The sequence below is a fragment of the Athene noctua genome, chromosome 6, assembly GCF_965140245.1.
Source record: "Athene noctua chromosome 6, bAthNoc1.hap1.1, whole genome shotgun sequence".
Taxonomy (NCBI): Eukaryota; Metazoa; Chordata; class Aves; order Strigiformes; family Strigidae; genus Athene; species Athene noctua.
In genome coordinates this window covers 43,904,400-43,923,136 of record NC_134042.1, presented here as the reverse complement: position 1 = coordinate 43,923,136, position 18,737 = coordinate 43,904,400, and the positions used below count along the sequence as shown (strand labels likewise).

At 35.2% G+C, this 18,737-nt stretch overlaps 1 protein-coding gene across 1 annotated transcript in view; it reads left to right on the top strand.

Moving 5' to 3' along the window:
• C6H14orf39 (chromosome 6 C14orf39 homolog) overlaps nt 1-18,497 on the top strand; it is a 30,045-nt gene extending 11,548 nt beyond the window's left edge. Inside the window, exons 5-17 of the mRNA XM_074909186.1 lie at nt 2,024-2,211; nt 2,693-2,735; nt 3,142-3,262; nt 4,459-4,553; nt 9,217-9,356; nt 9,815-9,918; nt 11,912-11,997; nt 12,091-12,155; nt 13,268-13,338; nt 14,908-15,065; nt 15,551-15,686; nt 17,062-17,119; nt 18,304-18,497. Coding sequence (XP_074765287.1) covers nt 2,024-2,211; nt 2,693-2,735; nt 3,142-3,262; nt 4,459-4,553; nt 9,217-9,356; nt 9,815-9,918; nt 11,912-11,997; nt 12,091-12,155; nt 13,268-13,338; nt 14,908-15,065; nt 15,551-15,686; nt 17,062-17,119; nt 18,304-18,497 — 1,459 coding nt within the window. The remainder of the gene's footprint in view (nt 1-2,023; nt 2,212-2,692; nt 2,736-3,141; nt 3,263-4,458; nt 4,554-9,216; nt 9,357-9,814; nt 9,919-11,911; nt 11,998-12,090; nt 12,156-13,267; nt 13,339-14,907; nt 15,066-15,550; nt 15,687-17,061; nt 17,120-18,303) is intronic.
• The last annotated feature ends 240 nt before the right edge of the window (nt 18,498-18,737 follow it).

The following is an 18,737-nucleotide window of genomic DNA, read 5'->3' as shown; positions in this document are numbered from 1 at the left end:
AACTAGTACCTGGAGTGTAGTTTTATCTGAAAATTACGATTTTACTTTCTTGTTCCTGTAACTTTTGTTTTCCTTTGGTAAGAGCAGAAGCTTCTACTATTGAATTTGGACACACATTTTTCTCTCTTTCATTGCCTGGGTTAGCCAGTGAGCAGTCAGCAGTGTTTGCCTTTCAGTCATGCTGCATCTAAGTGATTAATAGCAGTTTGAGATAAAACTTATTCTTTAAAGGGAAATACTATATGCTTTGTAAGCTGTGAGAGCTGTTCCTCAAGGTACGCTTTATTCATGGTGCAGGTAAACATGTGGGTTTCTGGCATTAGTTGCTATTATGCATCATGATTTTTTTCCTAAAACATTTTCTGACTTATCTACAAGTGTACTAATAAATTAATATTTTAAAATTTGCCTGTCTGTACTGCTCACATAACCTTTTCCTAGAGGGTGACATTTCCTTCACCTTATGTTGGCATATTCTAATATCAAGCAACTTTGTGTAATATTTCTTTCTCAGTTAAATGACTACTCTGTGTTAATGATATATGATGGGTGTCTGTAGCTGTGATATCTCTTTATAAACATGTGCCGTCTGCATAAACGCTAACCATCAAACTCTTATTAAGTAGTTTGCATATGCCTAAATTTTTCTTTTTTTTTCAGGAATAAGGGCATAGAATGTCAACGTTCAAAAAAATGACATTTGAATTTATTTTTGAGCAGTTATTAAGCTTTTGCTTTCAAATGAAGAGAGAAATACAGTCACTGGGCACTGGTTGTTATTATTCATAATTTAAAAAACTATTAATAGTTAACTCTTTTTTATGTGGGAAATACAGACTTCCTGCAGGTCTATACTTAGATTATCTGTGTGTGACATTAAGAACTGGAACCAGTTTCTTGTTTGCATTTTTAATTATTCAGCTTTCCCAAAAGATACTACTTTTTGTACTGGAAATTACCTGTAATAAAAGTTATGCCTAACAGCATTATTGGTGTAATAAAAGACTCATCCCAAAGAGATAGTTGCATATTTGATCTGTCATTAACAATCTATCGTGTAAATTCCTTGCCTGAATGAGAAACCCTGAAAAAAAAAAGTCTTTTCCAGTGTAGTCACTGCAATTGATTTAACATAAGAGGATGGCTGTTCTGTGCAACAGCACTTTTCTTTCTTTTCTTTCCAAACATAATATTGATCAATTTTCAGCTTTACATGATGAGTTACCTTCTATTACTTGTTATAGTTGTTGTTTATTTATATAGTGCAATTTTTTCAAAAGCCGATTTAAAGTTTTAAAAATGTCTTGAACATTAATTGATGTTACCTACTTTAATAATTTGTAGCTATGTACTCACATGATGTCAGTGAAATTATACTCATGTAACATTAATTTAGAGGGCAGGCCTACAAGAAGCTGAGCATTCTGGCTCTTTGCCAGTTAAACATTTAAGTATTTCTTAATCTTAACCATGAACAGTCCTATTGTTTTAGCGTAACTAATGTGTGTATTTAAGTCTTCCCTGAGTCAGACACATTACCCAGCATCCCCTTGGAGCTAGCTCTTAGTCCAGTGATGCATCAGACTGCTCTAGATACGGGATGCTAGGCCAAATTTTCTTTTACTGTGTTTGATACAGCTCTGCTGAAACTGGTGGAGTTGTGCCAATATACACAAACAGAGAATTTGTCTTGCAGTGAATTTCGTGATAATTACACAGGGAAAAAATATTTGTCATCTGCCAGGCTGCCTTTGAATATGGAATGCTCTACATTCCTTTCTGAACAGTGAGGTTTGAGTGGTTTTTACATCATAAGTGTATTCTTTGTTACATACAGCATAGTATTCCTTGAAAATAGATGGAAGATAAAAAAATATAGCCAAATAGTGGTATGTTAAATGTAATCTGACTTTTTTCCAGGAAAGCAGCAAGTCTGATTGAGCTGATGCCATAAAATAATAGTTTTTTTCCTTATAAACAATGGCTTCATGAGAAAATAATTATATGACATGTATTTTTATAGGAAAATGTATCAGGATTACATAACCCAGTATAAAGAGGTTTTGAAGCAACACCGTGAAAAATATGCAGAAACTGCTCTTGCACAGGAGTATTACAAAAAGAAGAAAGAGCTTGAAGAAATCCAAAACAGAGTTTTGAAACAGTTTGAAAAATATAAATTGAAAGAAGATGGTTGCTTGGATGTTCTGGGTACTACTATTATCAATGCTTTTACAGTGAACCCTATTGGTAGTGCACTGCACATTAAAGTGCTGCACAGAAACCCTCTAATTAATTTTCCACAGTTTCTCTTAAACTAATAAAAATGTCTTCTTTTTGTTACACCATTTTTAGGAAAAAATTCTGTAGCAAACTGAGACTTTGAACAAGAATTTAGATATACATACTAATATTCATTCCTCCAACACATGAATGAAAGGGAGAGTTTGCTATTGGGTTTCTTGGGGTAAAAAAGTCCTAAAATTACTTCAGAACAAGCCTCTCGATATTTTAAATTTATTTTTTATATCTTTTTGGTGCTGTTTTTAATGCATTACTGTCTGTTACACTGCTATTTCTGTTGTGTATTCTAAGTAAAGAGAATTGCTTCTGATCTATTAGTTCATCTCATATTTGTAACAAAAATTGGATTTGTGAATTAATCATCTGAAATGAAATTCTATTTCTGCAGAGACTGTTCCTTTTAAATCCCTAAATGACTGGGCTTTACGGATGTATCCTTGATTTGTAGTGTTTATGAAATTTACAGGCAAGAAAGTTTATATTAACGTTTCACAACTTTCTGTTAAAAAATATAGTAATTATTTATATATTTATGTTTAGAGGGGCAGCATTGACATTTATCTGTGAGAAAATGGAAGGTCAAACAATACTCTTCAGTCTCTGGGAGCATTTTGAGGAAAGAAAATAAAATTTCACTTAATGATAATCCATCAGAATGCTTCACTAAGGAGGAGAAGCCTAACTGAATTTAGATTTGAAGATTTGCCTGGGAAATGTAGATTTGACAGAGCTTTCTGCACCTCTAGCATTTGCACTTATGGCATAGAGGTGTCAGGGATCTGATAGTTCCCTTGCTTGAAATAATAATGTTGCAGTCTATGTTCCGTAACATGAAAGTGCTTTTTCAAGGCAAAAAACACAAGAAATGTTAAAGCTTGCTGAAGTTGCTGCACAAGAATCCATTGAACTACAAAAAGAATCAGAGGAAATAGAAATGAAAATTAATTCTTTTAAAAAGGTAACTATTTTAACTTCATTCTGTATAAATACATTTTATATATGTAGTTATATATACCACCATTACATTTTCTAAAACATAAGAAAATGGTGTATTTCCAAGCATACAGACCAACAGGATGATTCCAGTATTAGTAATTATGTTTCTATATCATCACATATGTTTTCTTAGAGAAGAGGGGTCCATGAATGTAAAGACTCTTAAAGCTTGCTTTCTGTTGACCTCGTTTACACCATCATTTCCGTCAAGGCACTGTGTCACTGTGACTTTTGTGCTAGCTCAAGAGGGCCAGAGAATACACTTCAAAATCTAGCAAGGCTGTTCCTTAGTGAGCCCCAGGGCTTGAGTATACAGATTTCACAAGTTCTACTGTTTTTTGAGGATTTGTTAATATAAATGTGTTTAACTAAACATGATTTACAATAAGAATCATGTAAATTATTTTTTATTTTTCCCTCCAACAAATGTGGGTAAATAATACTTAGAGATAAAACTGGTTGATTTTAGACAGGAGTTCAGTTCCACTGACTAGAAGAAGCACTGATTCCAAAGGGATGGTCTTCCAATAAAAAAAAGAGAGGACTTTGTCCAGACAGCATTTTGACCCACTCCTCTGCTAGGAGGCAAAAGGTCTCTCCTAAGCCTGAGTAGCCCAGTAGGTGAATATTGTAACAAATTTGGTGAGTTTTATAGTATTACATCTGGAGACTTTTACCTCTCTGGACCAGATGATCAAGGATGCCATTTCCTGCTGTGTCAGCCATGTCCACTTCAGCCAGCCTTATGTTGATAGAAATGTATTGTGCACAGGTGGTGTTTTCTATTTATGTTTTGTGACATTCTTTGACACTCATAGACAAAAGTTCCTAATGTGGTATGTGCTGTATAAACATAGAGTAAGAAGGGCAGTAGTAAATTTATTTATAACTGTGAAGGAGACCACGTATGGAGATCCTTGTTCTGAATAGATATGTAGAGTCTGTGTTCAAAAACTTCTGTGTTTATTCCAGTTGTTACAGTCGGCCCAACAAAAAATATTCTCTCTGTTTAACCTTGTTCTGCTTATTTCTTCAGACCATCTTGGCTACAAAAACTCTACTACAGTGTACTGGCTTATCAGGTTTACAAAACATTTGCAGCATGTAGCTCTAATTTTTCAAGATTTTTTTATTTTTATTTGTTCTTTATCTTTTAAGACATTTGAAGAGACTACAGAAGATCAAAATAATTCTGAAATGATTGACAGGAAAAATCAGAAAAGTCTAGAGAAGCCAAACGAGTTTAAAGAAAGGTACACTTAAAAATGATTTCTTTCCCTTGCTTTCATCCAGCGTACTATCTCAGCATTTACACAAAGACTGCCACAAAACACAAATTGTTGCTAAATAATGACTGGGAAGCTTTTCTAACCCTGGTCATGTGATTTAATAATGTAATTTTAAAAGTTTTATATTTCTTGAGGTTAAGATGGTATCAAATTTTGATTCTTGGAAGAAAGAAAAATAGTATGTTTCATGGAAACATACTATTCACAAGTATTTTGTAGAAACCTTTGCTCCTCACAGCTATTGACGATAGATCTGTGTGAATAGTTTTACGAGTTTTGAGTACAACTACAGTGACTGTACAGTCAGAGATAAAATACATTACTAAATGCATATTCGGGGAGAAAGAGTCAGGGTTCCACATGTCTTTTGTCTTCAGCTCTGAACTACTTTAGAAATGTAACTCTTAAATTAGGTCTTAAAAACAAGCATGAATGAAAGTTTCATAGGATTACTGGCTTAGTAAATTAGTCAGTGGTCATTTACAATTGGGACTCGCTTTAATTGGAGCTCAATTACAGTGACTGAAAATCACGATCAGGACTATCTTGTACTTATCTGGAGTCCTTGTGAACATTGAAACATCACCCTTAGAGCTGATGCTTTTAGTCTAAAATCCATTTTAAACTGAAAATATGTCCAAAAGACTTTGTCCAAGTGATTTTACTTTATGGTGTGCTTGAAAAAGAAGCTTTTCAGGGCTTTAAATAGGGATTTAGTGGACTATATCTATAGAAATGTGTCATCTTAATCATTCCTAAGATCCTTTCCATGGGGGCTTTTTAGGTTTTTAATACCTTCTTACAGGCCTATGAATTATTCAGATGACTTTTTTTTGGTGGTTTAAGCCTTTACACCCATTCTACCTTCTTATGTAAGCTTTTTGTGATTGATAAGACCTCAGAAATATAGGGAAGCAAGAAATCCACTTAATTTTAAGACTAGGTTAAAAAAAAACCAAGATGGGAAGCACTCCCTTTGAATTATCGGTGAAACTCATGTAGGTTCAGTCTGCAGAAAGAAAATGCTAATTAAAGACCTGTTGTAAAAGGCAGAGATCTATGCTCTGCACATGGAGGAGTAAGAAGCACTCCATCAGGGTCTTTGTGGAAAGGAATCTATAGGGTACATTGATAGACCTGCCATTTGTATGTAAACTTTGGTGTCCTGGAGTCTTCAGGTGCTTGTACCTCCATTTGATGTTGTGTCTTGATTGCACACAAGTAGATCTTTTTGGTGCTCTTACTGAAGCAATAATTGTATGGCTTGCATCATGGTTACAAGATGTTGTAAACGTTTTACACTATCCTAACTCACATTGCCTTTTAACCTCCATGTGTGCATTGATGTGATATATGGTATCAGACCATAACCTGATTATTAATTAATACATTTTTCCTAGAGTAAATTTAAAACTTATTTATGTTAAAGATATCCTTGATATAAAGGCTAGTAGAAAATGGCATAAAAATTGTGTTTAAAAATCCCTATTTGGCATTAGTGTATTAAGAAAAGTCTTCACTAGAAAGCATGGAAGTGTTTGATTAAGTAACTACTGATGTTAAAATTAGGTGTATTATTAATCTGTGATAATAAATACTGTGAAAAAAACACAGAAAATGTGCTAAGATGATAAGTCATATGGATTAAAACCTTTGCAGACTCAAGGCAATGTACAAAAATATAAGAGCAGTTTGGGTACCAAAGGCAGTAGTCTGTGAGCTGTTCTGCAGTCACTACAAGGTTACTACCAAGCAGAGAGCTTTGTGAAGAAAAAGGAGATATCTTCATCTTCTGCCACAAAAAAAGAACAAGAAGAACAAGATCAAGATCAAGATCAAGAAGAAAGAGTTGTACTGTGAATCTCCATGACCTCATGCACACCAGGGTGAAGAGAAGACAGCCGCATCAAGGGAAAGAGCTAAACAAAACAATGAAAGCACTGAGCAGAAAAATATACAAATTACTACCCATGAAATGCTTTAGAGGTCTACAAGACAAGAAACCAGCTTGCAAGTTAATGAATAGGAGCTGGTATACATATTCTTGTTTGGTCACGAGGATGGCAGTGGTAACCATTCTTTTAAAAGGCTTGGAACGTTTTAGTTTGAAACACTTACTGCTGGCTAGCTAGTCATTGATTGGACTGACTGCAAAACACAGATTCCTCTTCTCAGACCAGCTGTTTTCTCTGATTAGTGAGCTTTTATAGTTCACCAGTTACACTGACAAGTGTCATAGTTAAAATTTCCAAATCAAGAATTGTCATCAGTCACCAAATAGCACTCAGGTCTTTTGAAGCCCTGGTCTTGATTTCTCAATTAGAAATTATATTTATTACATAGAAAGGCTGACATCTTGAACTGTGCTTTGGCATATACCATGTTCATTCTCTCTACTTTTGTAAAATGTTTGAGTACGCCTTAATGCCATTATTCTGTAATTCTGGTTTGTTTTTGTAATATAATTCTTGGAAAAATACTTATAAAGCTGTTTCTGGACTTCTAGATGTTAATGTATATGAAAAGTCAACCCTGTGCTGACCAGAACCTAATAGGCAGTTTTTAGTTACTAGTTATTATGGCAGCTAGTTATTAGAAGTTCTTCCAAAAGGCCCTGCTGGCATGTGCCTGATTAGGATACTGAGTGTGGCTTAGTAGAGACTCCTAGTAGATACCACAGTGGCAAGTGTCATTCTTCATATGTACATTAAAGACACTTGATTGCTATAGTGAAGATAAAGTCATTAATATTTGGGTTCATTATGCTACAAAGAAGAAACTACTGCTGAGGAAGTGGGATTTGATTTTGATTTAAGGATATCTATTCTGTTCTTTGCACTTTAGTAAAAAAAAATTATCAATTTCTCAGTATGGATCAAGATAAAGATTTTTTATCTACTCAGATGTCTACTAACAATGAAGTAGAGAAAGAAGACATGATCTGACGTGGTACTGCAATTTGGACTATTTTGAGCTTCAGTATGCAGTTTGATTTTTCTTTCAGTGGTTATTAATTATGTCAGAGAAGATGCACATGGGGTTTTTTCAATAGTGTTTTTGGGGAGGGAAGGGAGCAGGGATATTGCATAGGTATAAAGTTTAACTGCAGGATCTTTTGGAAGGTTTTGTTTAAAAAATAACTGTCTTAAGGGCTTCTGAGTCCTGTTGGTAACTCTGCCATCAATACATTCTTCTGAATAGATATGCATTGTAAAGGAATGCTTTATTTTGTGGGAAGTGAGTTTTTAGAATTGTAGAGTTGTCTGCTAGGCTCTACAGAAGCACGTGGAAACTGACTCTAGGAACTTTAAAAGCACTATTTGGCATCCTAAGCTCTGTAAAAAAGTGGTTTATGACAATCTAACTCATGACAAACGGCAGACTTGTTCAAGTAATTTTTGAATGGTTGTGGTAAAGTGGTCAAATAAGCCATTTTGAACAAAGTGAAGCAGTTTTAACCAGGGTTCTGTGCTTAGCTGTTTTTATTGCTCCTTGTTTTTGCACTCTCTGCATCTGAATTTAAAGATACACCAGCTATATGCACATCTTGTTTTCTGTAGTACACATTCTTGACACAGATAATATAATTATCGTAACTGAAAGAATTACAGTTATTTTTTGAAGTCTTTTATTATTCCTGTTTTTTTCGATTGATGTATTAGGTACCATATAGTTTATATAGTTTGTTAGGTCTTAGTCCAGCAAAGCACTAGATGTATATGTAACTTTACAGGTGAAGATAGTCCTTTCAATCAGAGTTATTGACTGAGGTGCATTCATGGTTTTATGTGATCACAGTTGTGCATGTAATATATTAGTTTAATGTGTTGTTAGGTCCCTATATCTTAACCAGAGCTTACAGTTTGGTATTTTTTCAGTAGTGTTGCTAATTTTACTCCACACTACCTTATGAACCGCATCCTACATTTCATCTTATTTTTATTTAAGGTAAATTTCAAGAAGAAAAAAAGACTGACTGAATTTTTCATTTGTTCTGAATAGCATTGTTTAGTCAGCTATAAGCCAGATGTTGCAGCTAGAAGCACAGAGGCCTAAGCAGGAATGACAGAGAGAAAGTAAAATAGAACTCATTATTTTAGAAAATGGTAAATGTTCCTGTGCCAAATAGCCACTTTACCCTTCATTGTCTGCTAACCTTTGTCTTTCTACACTGTAAAAGGCTATTTACCCTACACGGATAATTACTCCACAAGTGAAAACACTTACAGTTTCTCTTTTGTGTATGAATAGTGTGAGTATTCCAGACAATCTTAGAGAAAGAAAAAGTGGTTTTAAATGTGAAAATGTGATTTCAGAACTACAGTAATGAACTACTTAATTAAAGTGTAAAACCCCAAACTACTAATACTTTTCTTTGATACCGACAAATATGTCAGCAGTATTCTTATGATTGGCTTATTACTACTTTATGTCTTCTTCTTTCAGTCATATTCTCTCTGATATTATTTAAAGAAAACTTCAATTTTTATCAACTGCTGGAGCTGAAAGAAGTAGAACCTCTCTGGCAGCATGCATCTCCCTTGAAAACTCCACTTACTTGAAGCAGTTATATTTTGTGGTTTCCTTTCTTTTGCAACTGTTAATTAAATATTCAACTATTTTTTAGGGTAGTTGAAGAGAGTGAACATCCATCTTTGCTAAATGAGAAACATCAACAGTATAAACCATTATGTATCCCATGTATTCCTCAGAAATTAGTCCAGTCTGTACAGAGTGTTAGATTCTCAGTGCAACAAAAGGAAACAGGTGCAGTGTATTTAATGATCTTTCTATGAGGATCTTGGATTGTTTTTGTGTAAATTAATGGAAACCATGATAACAAATCTAGTGAACTGATCCTACTGTGATAGCTGAAGCTAGGCTTTCAGTGAAGTAGGGTACTTACCTGTCTTTATGTTCTGAAAATCTTCTATGCCTGATTGCTCTATTATCTGTGCAACGAATAAAGTAACATGACAGGTATACCTGATGCATAGTGTCAGAAAAATCTGAAACATACCTTTAGTACTGTTTACATGAATACAGTAAATATTAATCAACTATTTGCAGTAAATTGATTGATACTTTCATATTTTGTAATAATTTTCTATTAGCTTTCTATTAACAGGAAAATTTATAAACTTTGTTCCCAAGTTCAGTTTAACAGTACCATGCTTTGGATACTTAATCTTATTAACAATGTTAAGTAATATTTGTTAATCTAGGGAGAGAAGAAAAAGAAAAAACTATGGAACTTTCAGTGGCCACTAGCAGTTCCTCCAGCCTCGCAGAAAATTCACAGTTATGCAGCTCTCCCACTGATAAAAATGTGAGATGAGTATATAATCTGTTTTATGTAGTTGTTTAAATTTAAAACACTTCAAATATACCTAGTACTATTATATTTTACATAAAACTTGTTAACATTGTAACCAGGATGCTAATCTGCTCTTACCTGGTAATCATAATAGAATCTTTCTTGGGTGCCGTTTCTAATTCAACTGAAAATATGTATGTTCTTACAAAATGCAACTGGTAGTCATAGTAAGCATTCTAATGCCAAGCTTGAGGTGGACCATCAATTTAATTAATTTAATTAATTTAATTTTGTATAATAGTTTTAAAAATTTAGACTAACCTTTCTATATAGCAAATTTTTGGAATTCCAAAGGAGGAACAAGATCTTCTATTACTGATTAATCGTCAGCCATCTACTCCATAACGAAAGATTTCATAAAAGACTACATGTGCAGGATGCTATACAAGACTGTCTGCTGTTAACAACTCAGTTCTGAGGTTTAACCGGAAACAAAAATCTGGGCTGAGAGGAATAAAACCACAAGCAGCATTGCTTTGTACACTTGAGGAGTCCACAGCTACATTTTCCATCTCTCACCCATAAATGAGTTTATATGGCACTTTTTTGAAAAGGTGAAGGGTATTGCAGCTTAATATCTTAAATATATATACACAATAAACCAATCCAGAAATAAGTTGGAGGAAAAACTTGCACAGTTATGACAACCACTAATAAAATTTCATTAAGTGCAAGAGCATTCATAGGACCAATAGATTTTTAAAGTATAAAAGGAGTACTCAGATAAGGCCATGGCAGATGAAATAAATAGTTTGTAACTGTTTGCTGTGCAGAAGTTTCTATACCAAACTCTTTTTTTATAAGGGACACCTCACTGAATCTATTTAAAACCAAATTTTAATGAACAACAAAAATTGTCAAGTAAAAAATTAACAGAACCTGTTGTAATTTTAAGAATTTTGAAGGAACTGAAGGATGAAGTGAGCGAATCACTAAATGGTTTAGAGTGGAGCCTGTGGTAGAAGAAGCCTTCATAAGACAACATGAAGGGCGATAGGTAGACCAAGTGGAACAAGACCAGAAGAAACGTCAAGCAATTCTGATTTGTGACTGGCTGAGGGAGTTGGACATGATGAGGATGATGGAAGGGCTGTTGCCAGGGTAATCCAGAGATGAGGGTGGGAATCTGGACCTAGAATTGTATTTAGAGAATAGTGGGAAGCAGTAAGTCAAGGTTAAGGGAACTTTAAGAAAGGGTGATGACAGCAAGGGAAAGAAGATAGTCTGAGGAAAAATAGATTGGAAGAAAGAAGGTTGCTATGCTTCAGAAAAGGCTTGCTGTAAACTACAGGAACTGAATGGCAGACAGATTCTGCATAACCAGCCCTTTTGCCCCCCATTCCGAGCTGAATTCAATTTGATACATTTTGCAAATTGAAAACAAAACAGAACTAGCAGCTCACCTGTGAAATAATGTGTAATCTGATGCTGAGGCGTAGATTCCTAGTGCCACTCTGCCCTTAAGACACAAATACATGCTACATAAAAGAGTTGGGGCTTCTGATCTGATGAAAATCTGTGAGTGGGAGTGTTTCCATGTTTTCTGCAGTTTTTCAATCCCCATAGGAGACATACTGATGTATATACTCACTTTGGCCTTTGGAGGTGCAGACAGGCCTGGCTCCAGCCCCTTCTGTGTTCTCAAGCAACCTGGATGCAGTAGTAGAAAACCTGGATGAAGTTTGTAAATTATGTAATGTTGTTTGTGCAACAGAAAAGTTAATTACTTACATACAGTTATCAGTGCTGTGAATGAGACTATAAAAAATTGTAGAAGTGGTTTTGGGTATCATGCTGTTAAAATGTAGGTAAAGAAAAGCAAAAAAAGTTTTTATGTTGCCTGACCCCTAAAGAGTGGTTAAAAGAAGGGATTTCCACAGTCAGTGATATTGTTGAAGTGACAATTTCATATGCTGTCTCATTTGAATTTTTTGCTATGTTGTAGATGCTTATTGACACTGCAGGGACTAATAACTCACAAATTGCCCAAGTTCCATCAATAAAACGCTTACAAAACCAAATGCAATTCAGGTAACTTTTCTTAAATATAGGATTTTTCATTATTGTGATTAAGGTTTATGTAAATAATCCATATTTAGAGAAACAGTGATTTTTGTCTTTTAGACTGGTAATTCCTCCAAAGCAGACAACTTCCAATCAACAGTTTGAGAGTAAAAATGCAGTAATAGGTAAAGTACCGCTGTAATTTTTTTGATAGATTGTGCTGTTACTGTATGCTGGATCACATAATTATAAAAGAGAAAGTTCTAGGGGCCAAATTTTCATTCTGGTACTAAGTGGGCCACCATTTGTATTCCTTTTCCACCTTGATTATTTAGTTCAAACTTTGAGTGTAGCAGACAGGCAGTGTCCTAATTTAATTGACTGAACTGCTCAGTAATGTGGGATTCTTTCTGTGCTGACCATTGCTAATGAAAGGAATCTTCCAGCATCTCTTGTAAATCCACGCTCTAGTCTCAAATTACTTGGGTAAAATGAAATCCAGTCTGGAAATCTGCCCAGAAGGCATGAGGAAATGTACAGAAAAGGGAGATAATATACTCAGTAATTTAGGAATCTTGAAGCATCAGATTATGAAAGATGAAAATTAATTTGAGGAATACATACAGAACGCTTACAGAAACAAAACAGGGTAGTTACAAATACACCTATAGTTTTTGAAATCACAAGGCACTGAGCTTCAGTTTAGATACATTTTTTTCTAATTATACTGCCAATTTAGATGCATGTCAAAAATGATAGTGTATTTTTTTTTTTTATACATGAGATCCTAAGTATGTGTCCTGAAACACAGGCTCTTAACAAACCCACAGTGCCTGAAATGTTGCACAGTCTGAAGCTCAGAGCAGAAAGTCTGATAACATTCTTCTCATTTCTCATCCCGGCTTTTGCCCAGTTCCTTAAGATACACTTCATCAGTGTCATATGGATGTGCTTTTTATATTGTTTCCACCTGGTTTCTATTGACTGGTATTAGCACTCTGAGGGCAATAGCTGGATTAGATAAACATAGCACTCTCAGGGAACAATAGCTAGGTTTGAAGAACATACCGAACCACATGACTCAGCCTAAGCACTGCTTTAACGATAGCGAGTAAGTGGCAGAATGAGAGGACATAGCAATAGTGGGTTATTATGAAAACTACAGTCAGAATGCTTCCTTACCAATAGCAATGACAAGTTAGTAAACCTTTCTCAAGGATTCTTTCCCACAATGTAATTTTTATTTATCCGCTTAAAAGTCTGTTATAATACAAGCAGTGCTGTCTTTTTTGTACAGCAAACCGGGAGGCCAAATGTGGTGATAAAGAAGCAGAAGATGAGCCAAAGGATTCTTCATATATACCTCAAGTAAGCAAAACATTTCTTATGTCATAAGTAAATATTTTATTTAGAATAGTCAAAGTATCTTGACATATTTGAGTCTATTGGCAAGAGGTAAGTGTCAGAAATTGACAAGTGACTTATAGGGCACCCAACATGTGAGATGCCCATCAGTGCCTTCTGATTACTAATATAGTGATATATATACATCTATACTGATAAACATATATACTAATGTAGATTACTAATATAGCCATAGTAATACTGGTCTTGATCATGTCAGTGTTCTGTGGGGTTTTATGCTAACAATAGGCTATTTAGGATGGACTATTCTATGCACATTGTAGTTTTTGTATAAATTAGTGCATATAAATTTCATCAATGCGAGCTGATGAAACATTTTTTAAAAATGTTTGCATTTGAAACTCATTTCTCCCACAAAACCATAGTAAATAGGCTCTGTGCTGGCTACAGAGTCTGTATGGCTCCACTGGCACTGCTTTTACTAGCTGTGCCTGAATGTGAGATCAAGCTCACTGTGCCATCATATTCAAGCCAGTTGTGTGTACAGCTTGCGTGTAGAGGTGATACCAAGACGTGGTTTAACACTGGCCAGCAGCTAGCACCACATAGTCACTTGCTCACTCTCCCCACAGTGGGATGGGGAAGAGAATCAGAAGGGTAAAAATGCCAAAACCTGTGAGTTGAGATTAAGACAGTTTAACTGGTATAGCAAAAGCTATGCATGCTACCAAAACAACGTCCCCTCTACAGGCAGTTTAGGCATTTCCAGGAACATAGGGCTTTATCACACGTAATGGTTACTTGGGAAGACAGATGCTATAACTCCAGTCATTCCCTCTTCCTCTTTCTTGCCCTCCACTTCTGTTGCTGAGCAAGATGTCATATGATGAGGAATACCCCTCTGGTCAGTCGGGGTCAGCTGTCCCAGCTGTGTCCCCTTCCAACTTTTTGTGCACCCCCAACCTACTCACTGGCAGGACAGCCAGTACACAGGATCAAGTTTGAGATACTCCCCATCTTCTGGTTGGCTCACTACAGACTGATGCCTGCAGGCAGCTGGTGGAGAAGAACATCTTTAAAACAATATTGAGTCGGCTGGAAATTGCTCCACAGAATCCAAGTGTGCATTCTCATTTACCATTTTCTGAGGAAGAGGAAATAGTCAACTGAAATATGTTCTGATGGTGACGTTCCTATATTTCACTAGGGCATATCAAGAGGGCTCCAGTGTGACTTTAAGCATTATGCTAAGACATACTTTAGAGTGAAATTGTTCTTTTATTAAAAATCAGTGTTTTCAGTCACTTAAAGAGTTTCTTTATTTTTGGGGGTGAAAATTTGCATATATAGTTTCATTCACAGTAAGTCAATTTTAAACTAGATAAATGAAGGTTACAGTTTTAAGTATGGTGAATATGTCACTGTGAGAATTTTGTTAAAATCCTTTTACCTTCATGAGAATAAAAATAATTATCTAACCCTAAAACATATAATGAATATAGGTAAATGGACTAATGATATTTTTTGAAATTCTATATGCCATAAACATTATTGTATATTTCTTTTTAATAGGACATAGACACATGTTTTAAGTCAAATGAAGATAATCCTGACACAGCAGAAGAAAGTGCAGGACATTTTTTAAGAGCACCTGAAACACCTAAATTTGTAGGAACGCCTGACCCAAAGGGGAAGAAAACCCAATTCTCTAAAACGCCTCCATTTGATTTGTATGATTTCATCTTTTATTTCGATTTTGAGCAAAGTTGTATTGATGTTTATTGTATAAGCGTTTCTGGCGTTTCTGAAAGATACTATATTCGAATTTTTTTTTGAGTTATGCTAGGTAATTTATTAGATTTTCTTCTTACAGTATCATTTCCACTTGAAGTTGTTTTGAAAGAGGGAGACTCTGCTTAGAAATATGAGACACAGGTTCTTTGTAGCTCCTTTGCTAAAATTGTCTTTTCTGCAGTTGTATTTGTTGCACTAATTTCTATCTTTAAACAGTTTTTTTGGTAAAAGGGAAGGGAATTGGTAAGAATACCACCTCCCTTTGCTTTAAGGAGTTGTGTTACCCATTCTGTGTAGGAAGAAACATTTATTGATGGAAGCTATGGGAATCTAAAAAAGTGACAAAACAGGGGGGAAAAAAAAGCCACCTAGGCTAATTAAAAAACCTATTAACGTAGTTTCTTCCTCTCTGTCTCAACAGCATTCACAATTTAGGTTGTGAAGAAGGAACATCAAAATCTCCTGCTTTCTTTTCTCTCATGAACTTACCCCAGAAGTCACCTGGCTTTAATTTGTTTGATTCATCTGTGTTTGGGGCAGAAAATTCATCTGATGAGGTAAAAATAACTACTTGAGAATATTAAATTTCCACAAAACAAAATATTCTAAGAAAACAGCATGGATAGTGAATGAGGTTTTTCAGACTGGTTATCTTTACAGCAAATAATTTTTTTACTAGCTTGCTTAATTTTACACTTGATATCCTTTGAAAATGCTTATCTCCTTTCCTGGCAATCCCCCCTATGATGGCATCTGATCAAGTATGAATCTTTCCCATATGGGCAAGATTGGATCTCATGTAAGTCATCTAGTCATCTTTTGTGACTAGATTCACAAAAGGGCTTCTGGTTCAGCACTGCAATGCAAAACTTTAGGTACTTACACTGAGAACAGGAAGAAAACTATCTATTAGGAATACTGAAGAGCAGATAGGGATAAACTATACTTTAATGGAGGAGATAGGCAACTAATTGGAACAGAGAGTGGAATCCAGGTCTTCCTTCTCCTTTGCAGGTTCCCTAACTGCAGTGCTCTAGAGTAATTTTCACTCTCCTGGGCTAATAGGTAGATAATTGGATATTCAGGATAGACGTGTCAGTGCATAGTGTAGTGGTTAGGTATCTCTGCTGGCAATGTAGATTCAAACCTCGTTATGCAAATAGGGGTTTTGAATCCATCTCCAATTTCAGTGGGTGTGCTCAATCTTGAGATTACTAGATAAAAGCTGAAGAAAGGAAGAGGGAAAACAAGGGTTTATTTTGTGTTTGGCAAGATATATGTTGTTGATATCTCCTAGCATCACCTGTGCATAGGAGAGAAGACACTGGTGAGTAGTTTGTGAATTGTTTAGGAATGAGGTAGGTATCAAATCACCTAGTGCTGTCAGAACCCATGCTACTTTGTGCCTGTTCAGCGGCAGAAAGAATTTACAGCCTGTAGCAGTCATGTGGGATGCTCTGAAGTTAGATGGGAGTTTTGAAGGACTTAAGTATCTATTATAAATCTAGCCTAGGAATTCTTTTCAAGAGTGATGAGTGGTTATTCTGCTATTCTTTCTGGCAATATCAGGTCCTACTCAGTAGGCAGTAATTATGTTGCTTAGAGGTTTTCTAAATTGTCAGAGAACAAAATAATTTTGAATCTTTTCAGTTTAGAAAACAGCAGTAATCCACATTAGATTTTGGTCTGTTCTCAATCTGATTTTTTTTTTTTTCCCAGAAGAATGGAAGGAGTGTATTTGCAGATGTAAGCAAATATCATGAAACATATCTCATCAAAGAGTTTACCTTGCAGCTTTGAGGTCGGGTATATACATTTAAAGGCAGATTTTGTGAAGGCTGCTAACATTTACTGGGACTTATTATGTATCAGCATTAGAGCTTATTTTTTATCTTTTGCATTGGTTAAATAAAATGGCTGTTTACATTTCAGACAGAAGAAAGTTATTCTGTGGGAAACTTGAACCCTCTGTCCCCACACAAGGATATTGGTAAGTCTGAAGCTCAGGTGTACTTGTTTATACCAGCTGTCCTCTCCTTGTGCTTATGTGACTGACAAGCTCATGATCCTGCTTAACAGGACAACCTTTGGTTGTCTAAAAGATGTTCAGTTGTGACACTGTAGTACAGAGGTTTATAGTGTTCATTTGTGTTTTGTCTAGTTTAAGTCTTCCCTGCATGTTTGGCATCAAATGCATGAGATGTCATGAAAAAAAAAAATGAAAAAGAAAGAAGAAGGGATAGTGTTAGGTGGGTTTGAAGCAAACTAAGAGCTGCAAGGAAGAAGCTTTTTCGCTGATAAAAAGAACAGTTGTTTTAATGTAAAAAGCTATAGTACTTGGTAAACACTACTTTTTAACTTAAGGCTACCAGCTTAGTGTTAGAAAGAGTACACCCGTTGGGTTTTTTCCTCCCTCAACTAAAATGAAAATAAGTTTTCATTTGATTAAAGAAATGTCAGTAGTAAACTGACTTCCATCAGATTAAACTGTTGGAGGTACACAATGTAAAAACAGCACAGGTGAGAGAGAGGAGAATCAGACTTAAATAGTATCTTCCAGTCATACTAAGCAAGCCATGCACACTTATACATTCTGTGTGAAATCCTGGCTTTACTGAAATGAAGGGCCAATTTTTCATGATATCAATATGATCAAAACCTTTCTGAAGGGAACTATAATCACCGCTTTTTTGAGGTGCTGCAAGTGCAAAGTTACTTTTTTTGAAGTGGATGAGTATGAGGTTGTATGCATATGTAACTGTTGTAGAGAAAAGTGTGTGAATTTTGTGGCACTAAATATAAAACTCAAGTGTTTTTTGTCTGTAGCTTTGTTTCTCCAAGTATTTCAGTGGTTGATTGCTTTGCTCTCTGGAGAGGAAAGAATCTGCAAAAATCTATCAGTTTACAAAGACCTCTGTTGCTTAGTATTCAAAATATTTCACCTGGTATATCCTGCAGAAGTGTTTTGTTGTTCTAAATCATTCAAGTACTTCACACTTCATTCTACGTAGATTCCCTCCTGGAAGTACCATTTCTATCTAGTGCAGAAATAAACACAACTGGAGGCTGACATTCAGTGGGATGTTGAGATATTAAAAAAGCATATTATGCTGAATGCAGTATTCTTTCAATAAGACTTGATCTAATAATTAATATAATATGTATTCCTTATAGGAAGCTTGTTTGGGAAATCAGAAAGTGAGGAAGCATTTGCCTTTCCCTTCCCCCCAGAATCGACTTCTCATGCATTTGGAGATGACTTTAGTTTTCCATTTGCATTTGGACAGGATCAGAGATCATCACAGTCTCCTTCTGTGAAAGGTTTTCATTCTTCCTTACAAAATACAAAGCCATTTACATTCTTTTGAATACCTTTGACTTCCTTTTAAATTATTTTCCTACTTAGCCTTGACAAATGTACTTTCTTAAGTTAAAGTACAAAGCATTTCATCTTCTTTCATTTCATGTAAGAATACATTATTGCAATTGCTGTAATAGCATGTGTATGTTCATCAGGCACATATGCTTTGAGATGCAGCTTTTATTTTTCTTATTTATGTTCTAAATATGTTGTTTTCAGAAAATGTTATGATATGCTCTTGCTAAAT